This window comes from Crocuta crocuta, unplaced genomic scaffold (assembly GCF_008692635.1).
Source record: "Crocuta crocuta isolate KB4526 unplaced genomic scaffold, BGI_CrCroc_1.0 scaffold26, whole genome shotgun sequence".
Classification (NCBI taxonomy): Eukaryota; Metazoa; Chordata; class Mammalia; order Carnivora; family Hyaenidae; genus Crocuta; species Crocuta crocuta.
The window spans coordinates 14,361,148-14,382,840 of NW_027532249.1; the positions used below are offsets into that span (position 1 = coordinate 14,361,148).

The following is a 21,693-nucleotide window of genomic DNA, read 5'->3' on the forward strand; positions in this document are numbered from 1 at the left end:
ATTATGGCCTGAGGGGAGGCAGAAAAGAAACAAGGTGGGATTTTCCTTGGAGACAGATGTGACTGGGGGCCTGCTCCCTGTGCAGACCCCTGGCCCCAGAAGCCCCGGGCGGAGAAGACAGACGTGGAGGTGTAGCTGGGGAGATCCTGTCCTGTTCCCCTTACAACCACCACCCCCCCAAAAACCCCCAGGAGGGCACAGAAACCATGCAATTAAATGACAGAGTCTAACACTCACTGTGTTTACATGGCACCAGGCAATTGTTGTTGCCTGAAAAAACTTTTCTTGCTGCATAATTGGCTGACTGGCTGTTTGGGATCTTTGGGATCCATATAAACAAGCACAACCTGCCTGTACTTAACTGCCTGGCCTTACAGTCAGACACGTTTACTTACGTATAAACAAAAACATCATTGCAAGTCTTCCAAATCCACATGTCATTCCTTTCTATTGTGAATCAAAACTTTGCTTTCCCATCATAAAAGTCTCCTCCTTTTTTTTAAAATTTTTAATGTTTATTTATTTTTGAGAGAGAAAGGGACAGAGCATGAGCTGAGGAGGGGCAGAGAGAGAGGGGGAGACACGGAATCTGAAGCAGGCTCCAGGCTCTGAGCTGTCAGCACAGAGCCCAACACAGGGCTCGAACTCATGGACTGCAAGATCGTGACCTGAGCTGAAGTCAGATGCTTAACCGACTGAGTCACCCAGATACCCCTAAAAGTCTCCTCCTTTGGATTTCCCAAGGAAGGTTTCATTGTATTAGCTTTGACTACGGCAGTTCCTTCTGTCGTGGCCCAGGCTGCTCATTTCTGCCCACACAGCCTGGTCTCTGGTTTGGGCACGTAGAGGAGAACTCTTTGCTGATCACCCTGTGTTGGGCCACACCTCGGGGAACTAGGGATATGGAGGGAGGGTCTTTACAAGGAAATGATAAATGGCACAAAGAAAGGTATGTGTGCATGGAGAGCGGTACTGGGGGCAGGCAGAGGTACTTCATGATGTAATGTGCAGAATTCCATCTTTCTCTATTTCTGACACAAGCGTACAAACCTGCAAAGATGTCTAAAATACCATCAGCAGACTCAGGCATTTACTCAGCACTCATGTATGCACTACTATCCTAGAGTGAGCAGAGTACACACCAGCGCAGACTCCAACCATTCCCAATTAACTGGACTTTGTGTTGCAAAACTCACTTTCATTTCACTTATGTTAAATTATATATAGGGAAGCCTGGGTGGCTCAGCCGGTTAAGTTTCCAACTCTTGATTCTGGCTCAGGTCACAATCTCACGGTTCATGAGTTCGAGCCCCGTGTCAGGCTCCAGGCTGACAGTGCAGAGCCTGCTTGGGATTCTGTCTCCTCCTGCCCCTCCCCTGCTTGTGCTTGCTCTCTCTGTCTCAAATTAAGTAAATACACTTAAAAAAATCTTATATCTAAACTGTGGAGCCAGGAAATTTGTAGAAATTCAGGGTATTTCCTTAGTAAATGAACTGGTGCAAATTCATTCAGGTCAAAAGTTGTGAAAGCGAGCATTGTTAGCATATTTTTGCAGCAGAGAACATTGTGATGGTCAATGGCACTAAAAATAGCTGAGAAAAGAATTAGGAGTTCATGACTGGAAACAAGAAAACAACAACCTTATCCAAAATCTCAAAACGTCCGTTAGCATCCCTCCATATGCATTATTTTGACAATGGGAAATGGAATTTAATTTTTTTTCTTCAGTCCACAGCTGTATGTCTCTTCCCACGTGGCCCCTGGGAAAACCTTATTCATAAACGGATAATTCCCAGATAAGTAACTTCTTTGCTGGCTGTTTCCATACAGCTCCACAATAACAAGGCAACTCCTGAACTTGCCACTTCAAGTTCCTGTCGCTTCAATAGTGATGTCATGGAAAGACATTCCCACGTGCTGTTTTTGTTGCCCAGCTAGAGACTGTAAAGGAAATTATGCTCTGTCTCTAGGTTTTAATTTTCCATAAAAAGTCATTCTCATTGCCAGAGCTGCCTAAACTGTGAAAGAAAAGTGATTTAATTAGGTCATAGCCATAGTTAGATTTTTAAGTACACTCTTCTGACAGAAAAGTCTTTACAGCACAGCTTCATTGGGTTTAATAATTTATTTTCATCAAACCATTCTTGATGCCTTATGGTGCTGAATAACAACGGAAGGAGGAAGACACAAGAAATACTAACTGCTGCGCGGAAAGTTATCTCTTCAAGTGAACTTTTCTTGTCTTTTTTTTTTTTTTAACATTTATTTATTTTTGAGAGAGAAAGAGAGAGCACAAGCAGGGGAGGGGCAGAGAGAGGGGGGGACAGAGGATCTGAATGGGGCTGTGTGCTAACAGCAGTGGGCCCAATGCAGGGTGCAAAGTCATGAATTGTGAGATCATGCCCGGAGCTGAAAATGGACTGAGCCACCCAGATGCCCCTCAAACGAGCTTTTCAATGTCACAGCAAGGGGGGTGAGTCTTGGGCTGAAAAAGACAGACTGAATGAGGGAGTCTCCTCTTTCTTGATTCCCTCTCCCCATTCAGGAAGTGTGGAAAGACAGTGACGGGCTCTCCACACCCAACAGATGGATATGATGACAAGAATGATGAATGATGAGGATGTGGGCGCCTGGGTGGCTTAGTCGGTTAAGCATCCGACTTTCGCTTAGGTCATGATCTCGCGGTTCGTGGGTTCGGGCCCCGCGTCGGGCTCTGTGCTGACTGCCAGCTCAGAGCCTGGAGCCTGTTTCAGTCTGTGACTCCCTCTCTCTCTGACCCTCCCCTACTCACGCTGTCTCTCTCTCTCTCTCCTAGAAATAAATAAAACATTAAAAAAAAAAAAAGAATGATGAGGATGATAAAGGAAAGGAGGTAACTGTGTCCACTTCAGCAGCATATATGCTAAATTTAGAACATCACAGAGACGATTAGCATGGCCCTCTGCACATGAATGACACACAAATGCATGAAGTGTTCCCCGTTTTTCTGTAACTATGTGAGGTGATGGATGTTACCTCAACTTATTACAGTGATCATCTTGTAATATATACAAATATCAAATCATTATGTTGTGCACCTTAAGCTAATACACTGTTATATGTCAATCATATCTCAATAAAACTGGGCGGTGGGGGGAAGGAGTAATAGTAGCAAGAGTAGGAAGAGGGAGAGAGCTAACACTGTTCAGCATAGACGACCTAGTGAGAGCAAAACATGATGGGCATCATAACTACTCCCAGGATTTCCCATAGTCTCTGTGTGTGTGTGTGCACACACAGGTGTGTGTACACTTGTGCATGCCAGAAATTGAACCTAAGAAGGCTCATTCCTGAACCTGAAAGATGTGTTTACTTGTCCCCTCCTCAAAAGTTTAGTTGTGATTCAAAATTAAGCCTTGAGACTTCTGAAAACTTAAGTGAAGAGTAAAAAATTATGTTATTTAGAAGACATGAGATTTGTGTGATTCCATATTAAAAGATATTAACCTGCTCCTTCCTCTTCAGAAAAAAATTTCTACCAGAAACAGCAAGAATTTTGTCAATGGTCTTGGAGACATTTTAAAATTCCAAACATCAAACTCACACAGCATCTTTTGACAACACTTTTACAAGTTCATCCTATACATGAAACAGGCTTAATTTTACCTAGTAAACTGACATTGCCAAGACTTCTTCTTGGTTCAATATCTTGGTAATAGGTCAAGAGAAATATCAACATGTCACTGAAACAAGAAAGACATTAGTCTGTGCTCCCAAGATCTGGCAAAACAGAGACAGCTAGTCAAAACTCAGAAAAATTCTTATCCTTTTAAGAGATCTTCATAAGGATAAATCAATTAGAAGCTGAAACTTACCAGTAGAATCTTAGGGAAACACAGTTCAGGATGGCGGTCTGTTACTACACAGGGAGGTGTTGTTATGGAGACAGCTTTGAAGGCTCCCTGGCAATCCGATGTATAATTAAGGCTCCATCACAGAACAGCCAGTAGGGTGGTCTCCATGGGAACCAACAAACACACATTGTCAGGGGCCTAGCAACTGTTCTGAATCAATGACTATATACGTTTAAAAACATTATGAATGGGGCATCAATTGCTTCTTTTGTTAGACAATGTCTGATTAGGTATGTGTGAGAGACCCTGTTTCGTGCATGCCAAATTTCCAGTAGTGTCTAGAGTAGGCTGCCCACAGCTAAATTCACTTACCTAGAACTAGGGAAATACAAACAATAAATTCAGACTCAGGAAATCACTGGCTAATTTGGCGAAAGAATTAAACCAATGGTTGACAGTGCCAGGAAGGACCAGCCAACTACCGGCACTCACTCTTCTATAGCTGTCTAAATATTATTTGATCCTCTCAGTACATTATTATTATATTTGTTTCCAGATGAGCACACATCTAGAAAGTGGCAGACCTGGGACTCAAAGGTAGGTCAGAAGTAAGTCCTGGTCCAGGTTTATACAACTCTACATAATAATGCTCTTGTGTTTGCGTAGCACGTTATCACGCCCCAGCTAGCCTTACACACATTATCTCATATATTCTGCTTTAATCTTGAAACACTGGGGAATTCAGTTCTAGACTTTTTAAATATTGCAACATTTATTCTCTAGATCTTTGTCTGCTTGCTCCATTTCTGCACCTACCCCACACACACACTCCAGCTTTGAAGATTTATGTGAGACCATGTCTAGGAAGGTTTCCCCCATCCTCTATCTGGACTGTGGGAGAAAGTATTTCTGAAACAGCAAAGGGAAGGGAAACCCATTATATAAGCATGGATTTTGACTGCCCAAACTCTAACAACTGGGAAAAACATCTCAATTAACTGCTTATAGCATATTACACATAATCTTCCATGAGAGAAGGCAGACTTTGATGATACGGATGGAAGGTGAGATTGCTGATTCTCACTTTATTCTGATGGGTTCTATTAAGGACTTTTTTTGAGAGAGAAAGTGCGTGAATGGGTGCACACATGTATGCAAGCCGGGGACTGGGGGGCGGAGAAGGGCAGAGAGAGAAAGAGGGAGAGAATCTTAGGCAGGCGCCACACTCAGCTTGCAGCTCCACATCGGGCTTGATCTTGAGACCATGAGATCATGACCTGAGCCAAAATCAAGAGTCAGGTGTAACCGACTGAGCCACTCAGGCGGCTATTAAGGACTTTTAAAAGCTGGCCAATGCTTTATTAAGTAGGTACTGATAATCAATGATCAGGCTCCTAGCAAGTCATCATTATATATAATCTTACAATTGAATGTACATGTCATCAGGATTTAACCTTAAATATTAGATATATCAACACTGTCAGAGCTCACTTAAGTCATAACATTTCTAATATTTCTGAGCTATTTGATCAAAACCAGAGAGGCTCTTTCCTTGTTCCCCTGAAACCGCATCTCTTGGGAAAGCCTCCTTCCCATTTTTCACTGCCTTCTATGGAGGCTCAGGAAAAACACTGTTTTCTCTAAAGCTAGCTCCCATATCCCTTCCGTCTCTGACTGAAGTTTGTTTTCCCTATTTCCCTTCCTTCTTCAGCATCTCCAAATCTCTCTGTATACAGCATCTTCTTTTCTAGTTTCAAATATGCCCAAATCCTTCTTTCCTCAGAAAAGAAGTTATCTTTGCTAGATCTGGCTATCCCCCTACCCATCACCAGTCACAATCTCCTTCCAGGATCTGTGTATTCTTGGAGACTTATGATCTACCTTCCACCCCCTCCCACCCTGTCCTTCTAAAACTTTTTCCTCCAAGACCAGTGATGTCCTTGGTCTAGGCTTATCTCAATCCAAATCTCTCTGACCTCTTGAAGGCATTTTGCATTTCCTTTAAACTCTCCCTTAGACTTTGCCACAGAGAACTTTCCCAGCTCTCCTTGGCTATCTCTTCTCTCTCCCATACATTATTGATCTCTAGTATCCATGTGTCCCCAAGCAAAATTTTAGCCCTCCGCTCTGCTCCACCCAAACCTCTCTTGCTCCTGTCGTCTATTTCTTCACATTCCCCCTTTTTTAAATGTTTATTTATTTATTTAGAGACAGGGAAATAGTGCACATATGCATGTATGAGCAGAGGAGGGGCAAACAGAGAGAGGGAGAGGGAGAATCCTAGGCAGGCTTCACTGTCAGGGCAGAGACCAATGCGAGGCTCGATCTCATGAACCTTGAGAACATGACCTGAGCAGAAATCAAGGTGGACACTTAACTGCCTGAGCCACCCAGGACTTCTCTTGATGTTCTTGATTCCAACTCCACTGCTCTAGGTGGAGCCCAAATGGACACACGAAGCCCTGAGCTCTGCTCTCCATTTCACCCCATGTGTCCACACAAAGCAGCTCTCTTTTGATGCTTCCTCACCATACACATCTGTCTAAAGTAGATTTCATCAGCTTCCCTCCCCAAAGATGTTCTTTCATAATCCCCCACCCGTTTCTGTCTGTGATGCCATGGATATCTCATGTCCCAAGCCACAAACCTTTGGAGCCACTTGTGAGCTTCCTTATCAGCCATTCCCTGGACGAAAATGACTGTCACACACTCCCTACTGTTCTAAAAGGATCTGAGTCTTTGTTATCTAATTCTTTGATCACATCGCATAAAACTTAGATTAAATAGTTACAATTTCTCTTCTTCAGATTGTCAGTCAAGTTGACCTCTCACCTTTATTACCATCACTCACTACCTTGATTCACCTCCCTTCTAAATGCTTGGAACTCATTTCCAACATGACTTGCCTTTAGTTGATCTAGTTGGTCCCATTCAAAAGTTCACAGTGGTCTCTGATGCATGGCTTTTAGGGCTTCCTAACCTATCTCTTCTGGGCCCGATTTCCCCCACACCCTCACGCTCTCCTCTTCTGGTCAAATTTATTTCCTCATGGTTCCCCATGTGCACATCCTGCCTCAGGGCCCCTGCCACTCATCCTGGAAGGCTGTCCTTCCATTTTCACTTCTCCCAAACAACCCCGGCTTGCAGGGGCCCGTTCAGTCTCTCCACTGCCTCAGCCCACTTGGAGCTCCCCTTTTCCCAACTCCTGAGGTCAGTACCAGCCCGCTTAGCAACATCCTGTAACAGTCTCACCCTGTCACACTTATCTCCTCCTCTGGATTTTAAGATGCACTTAGCAGGCCCTACACATAATCTAGCCCATTTCCCCCCCGCTCCAGACTCCAGAGGTTTCCCCAATAAATGCTGACTGGTAGAACCATGTCCAAAAAGAAGGCCATTCAAAGAGGGATCACGCACCTTGAAATACGGCACTTTTAATATTACCCAAACTGTAAGAGTCTAGCATACCTTCAAATCCCATGGAATTAACAGTTGTTTCAGGCAGGCAATAAATCATGAAACATTGTCAGGGAAGGGACTGGGGGAGGCAAGTAAGGTACCTAGGGTGCAACATACAAGGAGGCACTCACTATTCTCAGGTGCCAACCTCACACTGAATGCTGGTCCTCATCCCAGCCCTGTGCACATGAAAAATGAAACTCTTAACAATCAAAAAACAAACTAAACCAAATCAAGAGATACATCCAAGGCAAGCTTTGGATGACAGACCAAGACTTGGTTTCCTGGTTTACCACTGACTCAGAACAAAATGGCGGCAGCAACTATGGCATTAGCTTAAAGGAAAAAAGCATTCTTATGGAAGCAGCTTTGAAATGGAGAGCAAATCCTGGATCCTAAGGGCCCTAGAGGGCAGCGCTGCTGTCTGGGAATGGATCTTCTCTCCTGGCTCAACCTCAGCATAAACTCACTCTGGCCTCAGTAGCTTCTTCCCAGTGCATGCTGAGAACACCAGTCAGTTTGAAGTTAACAAGGATGAGACAAGGCACTATTCAATGTGGAAAAAATCCTCACATGATCACTTAAATCTGCTAGGGAAACCCATTAGCATACTACATCTTCCTTATATGTCTACATATTTCATTGCTTTCCTCTTAAATTCATTTACTTTTTCCTGCATCAGTGCTTTATAAGTGGGAAGGGCTTCCAAGATTTTATGAAGATGAAGTTAGATTTCATATACCCAAATTTATCAAACTGAAAGGAGAAATTTTAAAAAAAGGTTGCTAAAATTTCTGTTATATTTAGCTTTTTAGAATGTTTCTTTTTTAAAAAATGTTTATTTTGAGAGAGAGAGAGAGAAAGCAAGGGAGGGGCAGAGAGGAGAAAGAGAATTAATCCCAAGCAGGCTAAGCACGTTGAGCACAGACCCCAAAGAGGGGACTGATCTTATGAATGAGCTCATGACCTGAGCCAAAATCAAGAGTCGGACATTTAACCGACTCAGCCACCCAGGCACCCTGAGAATGTTTCTTAAATTCACAGATAGAAAAACAAGAATAACAGTTGTAACAATATAAAGTGACTTCAAAGGCACGTTTTTCCCACACTGAGCATTCTCAGACCTAAAGAAGATACAAAGATAAGGCCCAAGAGAAGTATGGATGTCTTGGAAGTGATGAAGTTCATGTGACAACTTCTTGGAAAATAATAGAGAATAGATCCTTTGGACCAAGCAAGAAGGTGCCCTCAGTCTCTTCTGAATGACCTTCCTTTCTGAGTATCTTTGAGTTTTTCCACAGAATCCAAATTCTCCTCTGGGGCCAATGGAACATCCTTCTGAGTCATTTTCCGAACATGCTGGCACTCACTAGAGTCACAATGATGTCATGGGGAAATGTTGTATTGCTAAGGACAATTATGTTGTATTTCAAATGTCAGCACATTTTGATGTGTAGGTGGCCCAAAGAATGGGAAAGTTTTATGCCACTGAGGATAATAGAGCTTATTTTCAAACAGAAAAGAAAAAGGAGGAGGAGGGGAGGGAGAAAGAGAGAGACTGCTTGATGTACCGAAGCTGGAAGAGATCTTAATGGCTCATCTAATCCAATTTTCAACATTTAAGGAGAATTAGCATTAAACCTTAGCAGCCAATTAAAAATCCTTATATTTTTGAATCAACTACAGAGAAGGCAATGATGAACTTCCCTCCAAATTTAAAAGAAAAAATAAATAAAAAGGAGGCTCATGAAAGTAGTGGCCATACAGGCAAAGACATACACAACAAAAATCTCCTTTCTAATACCCAAAGACAATATTTAAGCACTATTCATTGAGCACTTGGCAGCTTTCAGGGATGGTTTACATGGTATAAGATGCACCCATTGTTAATGTAAAGTTCAATGATTTTTTTTTTAAGTAGGCTCCATGCCTAGCACGGAGCCCAATATGGTGCTTAAACTCATGGCCCAGAGATCAAAATCTGAACTGATATCAAGTGCGGGACGCCCCAAAAATTCAATAACTTTTTAAAAATGTTTATTTTTAGTTATTTTTTGAGAGAGAGAGAGCAAAAGAGAGAGCGCACATGAGCGAGAGAGGGACAAAGAGAGAAAGGGAGAGAGAGAATCCCAAGCAGGCTTCACACTCAGCGCTGAGCCCGAAACGGGGCTCGATCTCACAATCGTGAGATCACAACCTCAGCTGAAATCAAGAGTCAGATGCTTAACCTACTGAGCCAGCCAGGCACCCCAAAAATTCAAAGATTTTTTTAATGAACACATTTAATAAATTGATTTTATGATGGTGCAACCATCACCACAACCCAGTTTTAGAACATTTCTATGAACAAAAAGAACTTCCTTAGGCCTATTTGTAGTCAATCTCTGCTCTAAGAAACCATCACTATGCTTTCTGTCTCTATAAATTTGCCCTTTTAGGAAATTTCAAATAAATGGAATCATACTCCATGTATTTTTGTGCACTGGTTTCTTTCACTTAGTGCAACATTTCTGAGATTCATTCATGTTGTAGCAATGAAGGAATAGCCCATTCCATTTTATTGCCAAATAGTATTCCATGTGATCAGCACATCTTGTTTATACATTCACCAACTGATGGACATTTAGATTTTGTCCAGTTTGGGGCTATTATGAATAACACTACTCTGAGTGTTCATGTTAAAGTCTTTTTGTTTTCATTTCTCTTGGGTCGGGTTCTAGGAACAGAATTGCTGAGTTACACAGTCAGTTTATGCTTAGCATTTTAAGAAACTAGCAAAGCAGTTTTCTAAAGTGGCTATACCATTTTACATTCCTACCAGTAATTTATGAGGGTGCCAGTTTCTCCACATCCTCATCGGCTCTTGACACTGTCTGTATTTTTTATTATCACTAAGCCATCTTAGTGAGTGGGTGGCAATATCTCATCATGGCTTTAATTTGCATTTCCCTAATGGCTAATGACACTGAGTTCTTTTTTAAGGACTTCACGAACCATTCATGTATCTTTGGTGAAATGTATGTCTATTCACATCTCTTTTTTCTTTTTTTTTAAATTTTTTATTTAAATTCTACTTAGTTAACATACAGTGTAATATTGGTTTTTGGAGTACAACACAGTGAATCAACATTTCCATATCAGCTGCTACTCATCACAAGTGCTCTTCTTAATTCCCATCACCTGTTTCACCCATCGCCTTCCACCTCTGCCCTGGTCACGAGTGTGTTCTCTACAGTTAAGAGTCTGTTTCTTGGTTTGCTTCTCTCTGTTTCTTTATTTTTTCCTTTTTCTTGTTTGTTTTGTTTCTTAAATTTCACAGATGAGTGAAACCAGTCAGGACTGGTTTATTTCTCTTATTAGCATTATACTCTCTAGCTCAATCCACATCATTGCCAAGTGGGAAGATATCATTCTTTTTATGGCTGAGTAATATTCTATTATATACATATCTATATATTCACACCTTTTAACCATTTTTTAGTTGGGTTGTTTGTAGTCTCACTGAAGTGTAAGAATTCTTTATATATATTCTAGAAACAAGCTGTTAATCAGATATATAATTTGAAAATACTCTCTCCTAGACTGTGGCTTTTCATTTTCTTAACAGTGTCTTTTGACCATTAACTTGAATTGCAAAGTATATTAATTTAAATGAAATCTAAGTCCGGGGCACCTGTATGGCTCAGTTAAGTGTCCGACTCCTCATCTCAGCTCAGGTATTGAATTCAGTCAGAGTCTGGATTCAAGCCCTGCGTTGGGCTGCACACTGGGTATGAAGCTTTTTTTTTTTTTTTTAATAAGTCAAATTTATCAATTACTTGATGGCTTATGTTTTGATGTCGTATCTGAGAACTCTTTGCTTAAACCAAGGTTGGTAAGATTCCTTCCTGCGTTTTATTCTAAGAATGTTCTAGTTTTAGCTCCTACATTTAAGTTGATCTATGATCCATGGTTGAGTTGATGATGGGAGACAAGGATCTAAGTTGTTTTGTTGTTTTTGTTTTTTGTTGGCATACCTGGTTTTTCCAGCACCATTTGTTGAAAAGAAAACCCTTTCCCTGTTCAATTGCCTTGGCACCTTTATTGAAAGTCAATAGACCATAAATGCCTATCCTTATGCCAATGCCCTTAATGTCTTGATTATTCTAGCTTTATAAGGTTTTTAAATTATGTAGTTTAAATCCCCTAACTTTTTCTTTTTAAAGTTTATTTATTTATTCTGAGAGAGAGTGTGAGTAAGGGAGGGGCAGGGGTTGCAGGGGGAGAATCCCAAGTAGGCTCTGCACTGTCAGCGTAGAGACCCACCTGGGGCTTGAACTCAGGAACCCAAACCGTGAGATTGTGATCTGAGCTGAAATAGAGTCGGATGCCCAAGTGACTGAGCCACCCAGGTACCCTGTTTTTCTTTTTCAAAATTGTTTTGGCTATTGAGTTTCCAAAGAAACTGATCCAAATAGGATCAGTTTGTGAATTTGTACGAAGCGTTTGCTGGGATTTTGACAGGGACTACATTAAATCTATGATCAATTTAGGAAGAATTTCCATCTTAACATAGAGTCTTTCCATTTATTGAGACCTTCTTAAATTTCTCTCAGAGAGATTTTACAGCTTTCAGTCTTGAACTGCTTTGCTAAGTTCCTAAGTATTTTTAAATGATATTATAATGAAATTATTTTCTTAATTTCATTTTTATGAACATGACTGTTGATTACTAATATATAAAACTATGACTGATTTTTATACATTGATCTTGTATGCTGAGACCTTGATAAATTGTTTATTAGTTTGATTAATGTTTTTATAGATAAAACATTTTTTAGATATCTTAGGATTTTCTACATATAGAATAAATGTCATCTGTGAATATAGACCATTTAATTTCTTCCTTTCTAATTTAGATGCCGCTCCCCTTTTATTTTCTTTGGTCTTATTGTACTGCCGGATAGAAGTGGTGGGCACAAATATTCTTGTGCTGTTCCCAATCTTAGGGAGAAAGCATTCAGTCTTTCACCGTTAAGTATAATGTTCACCATAGGTTTTTCACATGTGCCTTGTATCAGGTTAAGAAGATTCTCTTCTATTGCTAGTTTGTTGGGAGTTGGTTTTGTTTTGTTTTGTTTTATCATGAAGGGATGTTGGATTTTTGTCAAATCATTTTCCTACAACTATTGACATGGCTCTTTATTCTTTATTCTGTACATATAATGTATTATAGTACTTTCCATTTGTTAAACCAACTTTGCATTCCTGATGAATCTCACTCCTGATGAATCTCTTGATTCTGCTATACAATTCTTTTGATGCCACCAGATTTGGTTTGCTACTGTTTTGTTAAAGATCTGTGTTCATGGAGAATATTGGTCTACAGTTTTCATATGATTTTATTTTGTCTGACTTTAGTATCAGGGTAACTCATAGAATAAGTTGGGAGTTATTCTCTTTCCTCAGCTCTCTAAAAGAATTTGTAAAGAAAAAATATTTTATTTAAAAATATTTGATAGAATTTATCAGCAAAGCTCATTGGGCTGAGCTTTTCTTTGTATAAAGATTTTTAATTACTACTTACACTTATTTACTTACTATGAGTTTATTCAGATTTTCTATTTATTCTTGAGTCAATTTTCTTAATTCATCCATTTCTGGGAATTTGTCCATTTCCTCTAAATTGTCTAATTTGCTGGCATAATATGAATAGTTATTCATAATATATAATCCTTTTAGTTTATACTGAATCAGTAGTGATGATTTCATTTCTAATTTGGTAAGTTGTATCTTCTTTCTTATTTTCGTAGTCCAGCTAGAAAATAAATACTTTTATTTTCCCTTGTGACTTCTTCTTTGCCTCATGTGCTATTTAGAAGTATGTTATTTAATTTCCAAATAAATGTTTTTTTCTAGATTTTTTTCTGTTGTAAATTTCTTTTCTTTCTTTCTTTTTTTTTTTAACTTGAGAAAGAGAAAGTATGAGTTGGGGAGAGGGGCAGAGGAAGAGAGAGAGAATCTTCAGCAAGCTTCATGTTCAGCACAGAACCAGACATAGGGCTGGATCCCACAACACTGGGTTCATGACTGTAGCCGAAATCAAGAGTCGGTCGCTCAGCAAACTGAGTCACCCAGGTGCCCTGTTGTAAATTTCTAATTTAGCTCTGCTGTGGTCAGAGAACATCCTTTAAATGAGTTCAATCTTTTTAAATTTACTAAGACTTGTTTTGTGACCCAGCACAGTGAGCCGAAATCAAGAGTCGGTCGCTCAGCAAACTGAGTCACCCAGGTGCCCTGTTGTAAATTTCTAATTTAGCTCTGCTGTGGTCAGAGAACATCCTTTAAATGAGTTCAATCTTTTTAAATTTACTAAGACTTGTTTTGTGACCCAGCACAGTGTTTATCATAAAGAATGTTCCATGTATGTTTGAGAAGAATGTTTTCTGCAATCAGTGGATGGAGTGTCCCATTATCAGTTATGACAAGTTGGTGGACAGTATTGTTCAAGTCATCTGTACCTTCTACACCCTTGCTTTTCTATCTAATTGTTCTATGAACTTTTGAGAATGTAATATTGGAATCTCCAACTATTACTGTTGATTACTTTATTTCTCCTTTCTCTTCTGTCACTTTTTGCTTCATACGTTTTGGGCTGCTGTTGTTAGGTGTGTATACATTTATCATTGTCATATCTTTCTAATGTATTAATCCTTTTATCATTAATAAATATCTTTGTTTTTCCCTAATATTTCCCATCATAAAGTCTATTTTGTCTGATTTTAATATAGTCACTCCAGCTAGCAAACTACTTCTTGCATGATGATTTTTTTTATGCTTTTACTTTCATCCTATTTGTGTCTTGAAATCTAAGGTGTGTCCTCTGTAGACAGCATATAGGCAGGTCTTGCTTTTTTATCCAATCTGGAATCATTTACTTTTTGAGTGGGGTATTTAGTCTGTTCACATTTAATATAATTATTGATACAGCTGCTAGCAATAAATCTTTAGTCTTTATCTGGGAATGGCTTTATTTCTCATTCATCTTTGAAGGACAGCTTAGCTGTACACAGAATTCCTGGTTGATAGATTTTTCTCTCAGTAGGAATATGCTGTCTTATTGCCTTCTGACTTCCACTGTTTTTGATGAGAAGTCATCTGTTGATTGTATTTTTTTCTACACCGCTTTCCTCTTCTTCTGGAACTCTTACAACATATATATTGATATGCTTGGTGTTGTCCCACAGGTCTCTGAGCCTCTGTTTCTATTTCTTCAATTATTAAACAATCTTTGTTCTTTAGATTGAATAATTTCTTTTGCCTCACCATTCAGTTTACTTATTTTTCCTTCTGCCCTTTAAGTCTGTTACTCAGCTCTAGAGAACTGCTCATTTCATTTAAGTTATTGTACTTCTCAACTCCAGAATTTCCACTTGGTTTTTTGTTTTCTAAATCATCTCTCTTTATTGAGATTCTTTATTCATTGAGTCTTTCTTTTAATTCTTCAAATATGGTTTCCTAAGGGTATTATAGCTGCTTTGCAGTCTTTTTCTACGAAGTCCTACATCTGAGGAAAGACACAGACACAGTTCCTATTAAGTGCCTTTTTCCTGTGTATGGATCATGTTTTCTTGTTTTTTTGAATGTCCCTAAATTTTTTGTTGAATGTTGGACATTTTAGATCACATATGGTAGCAACCTGAATTCTGACTTTTTCCCAGAGCATTGTTGTTGGTATTGTTGTTTTGCTTATATAGTAATTTGCCTGGACTAAGTCTACAAGATCAGTCTTCTACATAAGGTACAGTTGCTGGTGTCCTTACTCAATTTTTTTCTTTTTTTTATTTTTAAGCTTTTTCTGGCTTTCTAGAAGTCATCCTCATGTCTGCGTCGCTTAGCAAAGACTAGTCAGAGGTTTTGCTCAAACACCTTCATCCAGAAAGGCTTCTCCTCTCTGCTTCTGTGTGTGGACTGGGGAGTACATTCAAACTTCAGGCTGAAGGTTTTCATGTTTGCCCCAGGTCTACTTTCTGCTGCTCTGTCTCATCTCCTCTGTGTGCACGCAGGCTCTGCTGGCCAGGGACATGTGGGTATTTTGGGCACACTCCATCTCTGCTACTCATGCACACAGACTCCGGTCAATCTGGGACACCTAGAGAGCTATCAGGCCCCTGATGGCTGTCTCACCTCCCCGAACTACCTAATAAGTCCCCAGCTAGACCACTGGTCCATTGCTTGCCCCAAAGAGGACTGTAAACTCAAGATAGTGGAGTTACTGGCTCTTCCTACTGATTTACCATGGCCGTGACCACTTTAACTAAAAATACTCCAAATAGAATATTCTGGAAGTGGCAGCAAAGCTGGCTGATTTTCACAGCCTGCCCTGCTCTGGTTGAAATAACACACTGACAGAGCTGGGGAGGAGGGAATGGGAGCAACCTGAGGTAAGAACGTCATAGGCTCACGCTGTTCCTACCAAAAGTTTAACAGTTTTCATGAACAAATGTTTGCTTCCCAGTTTGTTGCATGGCTTTGGTCAATTTTTAGAGAGCTGAAATGGATATTTTTGAAAATCTTTTTCCAGTTTCCAATTACTTTTTGCGAGGAGGATTTGTCCACCTCCTCATTCTGTCATGCTAGAAGTCAGTATCTCAGCCACTCTTTACATTTTGCTGTAATTAGAAGTATTAATGCTGTTAAAAAGCAGAACTATACAAGTGAAAATATTGCTGTGAAATGTTGTTTTCAAAGAAAAATGTTTGTTTTTGTTTTCTGGGGGGGAAAATCAACCAACAAACATAAAGATGAGAGAAGTTCTCAGCTTAAATGATTATTTCATTAGGTTAAGTTAAGAAACCTCATTTCTCAGGGGCACTTGGGTGGCTCAGTTGGCTACGTGTCTGACTTTGGCTCAGGTCATGATCTCATGATTCATGAGTTCTAGTCCCACATTGGGCTCTGTGCTGACAGTTCAAAGCCTGGAGCCTGCTATAGATTTTGCCTCTGTCTCTCTGCCCATCACACTCTGTGTTTCTCTCTCTCTCACACATATAAATCAACATTAAAACATTTAAAAAAAAAAAAAAAGAAATCTCATTTCTCAGAAACAACACACCTAGGGCTCTACAGCTTGACTCTTTCACAGACATGAGAGAAATGAATGACATGCTCCACTAGAATATGCTTAGTCCCAGAGCATCTCAGTCACCACTGAGCAACCCCCAGCTGCTTTTTCTGTTTCTTTCTTCCCCATTTCTCTATCGTATGCCTCAACCATAGTCATGAGATACGCAACGGACATTCCTATAATACTCTGTTGTTTGAAGATTCCATCAAAGTCCTCCCACCTGGCCATCTGTCTGTCTTCCTTTCTCTATCACCCCTGACAGACTGAGACCTGTCAGGCAAGTCACTTGGGCTCTGGACACTGTGACACCCCCCAAGGAAGGAAGAGAAAACCTGCATCCAGGAATCCAGTCTTGTAGAACTGGAGAAGACTGAGAGATTTGGGGCGGGGCAAAGCCTCTCATGTTCAGATGGGGAAATGAAGGCTTAGGGGAGTTAAGGGGATTAGCCCTTCCAGGAGTGTGATAAAGATTATGTCATGCTGATAAAATAGGCAGAAGACCTCAAAAATCGTTACTGGAATGAGTTGAGGGATCAGGCTCAAGGCCAATGACTAGAAATGATTTCAGGAAGATCACATGCTTCAAGAACACTGGACATGAAGGCTCCTAAGGTTTATTTTTCCCACTCCTTCCCTCTTTCTTACCTTAGCAAAGAAAATCCAGGCTGCACACTGCCCTGGGGCCATAAGGCTTTTTAGCTTCACTGTGCTGAGCATGAGAAAAAATCCTAAAATTCCACTGGAAGGAGAAAATATTCTTTTGTTAGTGAGGCTTGTCTTCCTTTAGCCAATAGCTATTTTCTGTCACATTTTACCAGCCAGTTTCTAATTATTACAGAACCTCTATCTCATCTGTGCTTTCTAGTGATCTCTGGATAAAAATATCAAATATTTAAAAAACCATGAAAATAATTTTATGAGCTATGATAAGAGTGTTTCACTGGGTGGGGGCAAGAGGGGAGGGAGTGTAGAAACTTGGGAAATCTCTGGCTAAATCATGAAAGAAAAAAAACGTGGAGGACAATACCTCCCGCTCCCTCCCATATTATTTCTGGAGCTTAGTGCTTGCCAAGGTAGAGCTTCCATTTTTTTTTTTTTCCCCAAGCAGAACAAACTGCCAGAAAAAGACTACCACAGTAAAACTCACCATATGGGAACAGAGGGTCTGGATCAGCTCCTGGGTTCAAGGTAAGAATCTAAAGGGGAGGACTGGGTCCAGGAGCAGAGGTCCTGCCCCCNAGAAGCTATGCTTTGGGAATGATGCCCAAGCCCATCTGTGTGACCTGAGAGACCACATCTTATGGGACACCTAGGGGTCTGCGGCAGCCTAGCAGTGGACAGGTTAAGTAGTAGCCTCCACTGGATTCCTTTTTCTGTTTTTAATTTTTTAAAATGCTTTATTTATTTTTGAGAGAGAGAGAGAGATAGAATGGGAAGCAGGCTTCAGGCTCTGAGCTGTCAGCACAGAGCCCTATGTGGGGCTCGAACCCATGAACCGTGAGATCATGACCTGAGCCAAAGCCGGCCGCTTAACCAACTGAGCCACCCAGGCGCCTCCACTGCCATTTTTTAAAACATCACGGTGTGGCCAAGGATGAAGCAAAGGGCACTCCAAACAGAATGGTCACTCTTCCTTGCATTCGGAAGCAGGGCAATTAGAGAAGAGAGACTCCATGATAGAGGCCGACTTCCTGTAACTATATCAAGTGGGGGCTTGAATGTGACTTTTATTAGAAATTGAAAAGCAAGAGATATGACCGCAGTGCTACCCCAACTAGAGAACCAGGTCATACGAGCTGTACCTCATTTGTACCTCCAGGGCCCAGGTGCCACCCTGCCATCTGTGTGGTGTGTGGCTCCAACATAGACCAGGAGCTCTGAGAGGGCAGGGCCCAATCTTGGACTTCTCTGATTTCCCCAACAGAGCCAAACATGGTATCTTGGTCATCGTAGGTATTCCATAAATGTTTGACAGTTTACTGGCTGGGTTGAATTAAACACGGATAAGGCCAAATTTCACAGAAACGTGTGCCTTCACATCATTAGATTAGTTTACAGCCGCATTCTTGGGGCAGGACCAAGGATAGGGATGAAGGTTCCCTTGTGTATATTTCAGCCTGTTGGACTCTGATGACCTGCAAAGTTTGCTCAGATTCGCATCTGCAGTCACGGGAGGCTGGGCAGCTATGGATGAAGACAGTCAGTCATTCACACCCGAAAGGCAAGGAAGCCTGGTGGCTAAGCAGCCGGCTGGAAATGGAGTGACCTGGGCTGTGCCCACTGACCCTCTTAACCTTGACCAAATCTCTCTGTTGATCTTTTTTTCTTGCCTCAGGTTCTTGCCTGTTGTTAAAGCAGGTATAAGCATAGTGGTCCTCATCCTACCTTATGGAAATCAGAGACTTCCAGAAAAGAAAGGCTCCCCAGCCCCAAATCTCACCTTATTAACAAACTGAGGCCCAGGCACAATTCGAGTCCAGGTTTTCTGGTTTGTTCGAAGGTTCCCCACAGTACAGAGCAGCTGGGTGGCTCAGTCAGTTGAGGAACTGACTCTTGATTTTGGTTCAGGTCATGATCCCAGAGTCATGGGATCAAGCCTTGCAATGGGCTCCACATTGAGCATGGAGTCTGCTTAAGATTTTCTCTCTCTCTTTCTCTCTCCCTCTGCCCCTCTCCCCGACTTGCACATGTGCTCTCTCTCCCTAAAATATAATTAGGAAATAAAGGTCCTACACAGTGCTTCAAATTTCACCATGAAGATACGTTTTTTAAAAAAAATTTTTTTATAGTTATTTATTTTTAAGAGACAGAGTGAAACAGTGCATGAGCAGGGAAGGGGCAGAGAGAGAAGGAGACAGAGAAGCAATTCAGCAAGCGTTCAACACAGAGCCTGACGCAGGACTCGAACCCACGAACTATGAGATCATGACCTGAGCCAAAGTCGGACACTTAACCGACTGAGCCACCCAGGCACCCCTGAAGATATATTCTTGACTCAAGAGACAGAAGAGATGCTGCAGGTGCTCACAGCCACTGTGAGGTTCGGAGTGGAAAGTGAGGCGGCCAACACTCCAGGGCTCCTCCTGGGGGCGTCCACCCCTGCCTCCAGGGACATAACAACTTCCCGTGTGCCTGTGCTGTCTTCCACACCCCCTCCCCTCCGATCCTCCCCTCTCCTCTCCACCTCCAGCCAGAAGATGGGCATAATTCCACGTCCTCTATCCCCTCTGCACACTGCTAGAACAGAGCTACTCAGGTCTGTGCCCGACACACTTGGGAAAGCATCCACGACTCCTTCCCATCCCTTGCCTGGTATGCCTGTGACTCAATTCTAAATTACTCATGGGTCCCTCTCTTTCTCTTTCCACACTCAGCTCTCTACCCCTCCCTGTGGAGGGAGATCTGAAAAGCAGTAGGAGGAGCCCAGAAGTAAAAGAACTTGGGCTCCCCATTAATGTATCTCTAGGTTATGGCTACCACAGTCCTTCAGGCCTCAGTGACTCCTTCTGAGCTCCTCTAGGGCCTCTGAAGGTGACAACTCTTAGTCTGACACATGGTCATGGAGGAATCATCAATGACATGGGAGAAACTGACACATTCTTAAAAGAGGTCAAGCTTTGTCCTGAAACCCAGGGGGTAGAATGTAATACAGTTACATCAATTCACACAAAGATTTCCAAATTTTTTAAGTATAAAAACCCTGATTTTTCATGTTGGGTTATAAGAAAGTTGCAGATTAAGAGGGGGCAGAAATGGAGCTAGAATATCACCCCACGAGGCCAGCATCAATGGGCTGTGAACTGGGCTGCTCTATTCCAAATAACCAAACAATGGGTGCCCTTCCCTGTGCACTGTGTTTTCTGGTGCTGCCAAATAACCAGCCCCAAAACAAGTACACGGACACCAGAGCAGCACTAACGCTCACGCCACCCAGTCCTAGCTAATGGGCAGCCGACAAGTCCTGACCACATCGACAGGAACAGAGTAGATGACTCGTGTCAGTAATTTCCTGGAACTTAGCGGAGGATGATAAATAAATCACTCTGAGGCTCAAATGCAAAAGCAAACTGTACAATATTGATACGTTTTTGTCCTAACACACCCCTAAATCAGAAATAGCCAGCCACACACCAGCTTTTTGCCTCTGGGAAGAATCACTGCCTCACAAGGCACAGGAATAAGGGGTCTGGCTTGGCAACTGCCCATGGTCTGTTGACATTTTATTTACAGTCAAGCTGAGCAGATAATAATAACGGCCATCATTTACTGGGCCAGGCATGATGCTTAGGGTTCACGCATCTTAGTGAGTATACACAAGCACCCTGTGCAGGTATTACCTTTCCATTTTACAGATGAGGAAACTAAACTAATGCTTGGGAGAGCTAGGGCAGCTTGCTCAAAGAGCAAACAAATTAGCAAGCAGCAAGGTTGGAATTCAACCCAAGACTGGACTTCCCACCATATCAGAACACACGCCATGAGGCTGTCCATTTCTCAGCACAATAAAGTTAAGTGAAGTGGGGATCATGGCAGGAGAGAGGGGAGAGAGTGAGTATGAACTCCATCTATGTGTATCCATCCCATTGGTCTGAAGATCTCCCAAGGCCAAGTATTAAGGGTCACTTTGTTGTCTAGATGTCTCCTAGTCACCGGTTTCCAAAACCTGTTTCTCAGGGTCTTAGGATTCAGTCAAAGCTTTTTAGAGATTGTTCTCTAGGGAAAAGGCAGGGACCAAGGAGGTAGCTGAATGGGTGCAATTCCGAACCCAAGTCTTCCCTTGAACAGAATCCAATGCATCATTTTATACACTGAAGTTCTGTTTTAGAATTGCCTGTGGAGGGGTGCCTGGGTGGCTCCATCATTTGAACATCCAACTTTTGGTTTCAACTCAGGTCATGATCTTGGCTCATGGGTTCGAGCCCTTGTATTGGAATTCTCTGTCTCCTACTCTCTTTGCCCCTCCCCTGCTCGAGTACTCTCCCCTCCCCAAAATAAATAAATATTAAAAAAGAAATAAGAATCTCTTGTGGAGAGAAAAACACTGGGGCAATCTTGGCTCTTCTGCAAGTTTGAAAACTACGGCCCTGGTCAAGGAACTTGTGCAGGACACGGTACCCCGGGCCCCACACTGGCCCCGAGCACCCGAGGATGTTCATGACAACGTGCTGATGGCCGAGAAAGCTGCTTCCAGACTTGCATGGCCACCACTCTCTTCTGCCCCTCCTCTGGATAACTGGCAATGACCCTAGACTTGACGAAGACAGCAGGCAGTACACACACATACAGATTAATAGT

At 41.7% G+C, this 21,693-nt stretch overlaps 1 protein-coding gene and 1 non-coding gene across 7 annotated transcripts in view; one reads left to right on the forward strand and one right to left on the reverse strand.

Annotated features, from left to right (window-relative positions):
- SLC35D4 (solute carrier family 35 member D4) overlaps nt 1–21,693 on the reverse strand; it is a 119,687-nt gene that overhangs the window by 29,335 nt on the left and 68,659 nt on the right. For 5 of the 6 annotated variants that reach the window (XR_013338542.1, XM_077778207.1, XM_077778205.1 and 2 more), the window contains one exon: nt 17,044–17,137. Coding sequence is in view for 4 of the 6 variants with exons in the window: in XM_077778207.1 (XP_077634333.1) it covers nt 17,044–17,137 (94 nt within the window). In the remaining 2 variants the exon portion in view is untranslated. Of the gene's footprint in view, nt 1–3,854; nt 3,996–17,043; nt 17,138–21,693 lie in introns of all 6 variants that reach the window. The other variant, XR_013338543.1, reaches the window with a different exon arrangement.
- On the forward strand, nt 2,879–2,986 carry LOC144243225 (U6 spliceosomal RNA). The gene has a single exon (XR_013338574.1). It is a non-coding gene; the product is annotated as a U6 spliceosomal RNA (small nuclear RNA).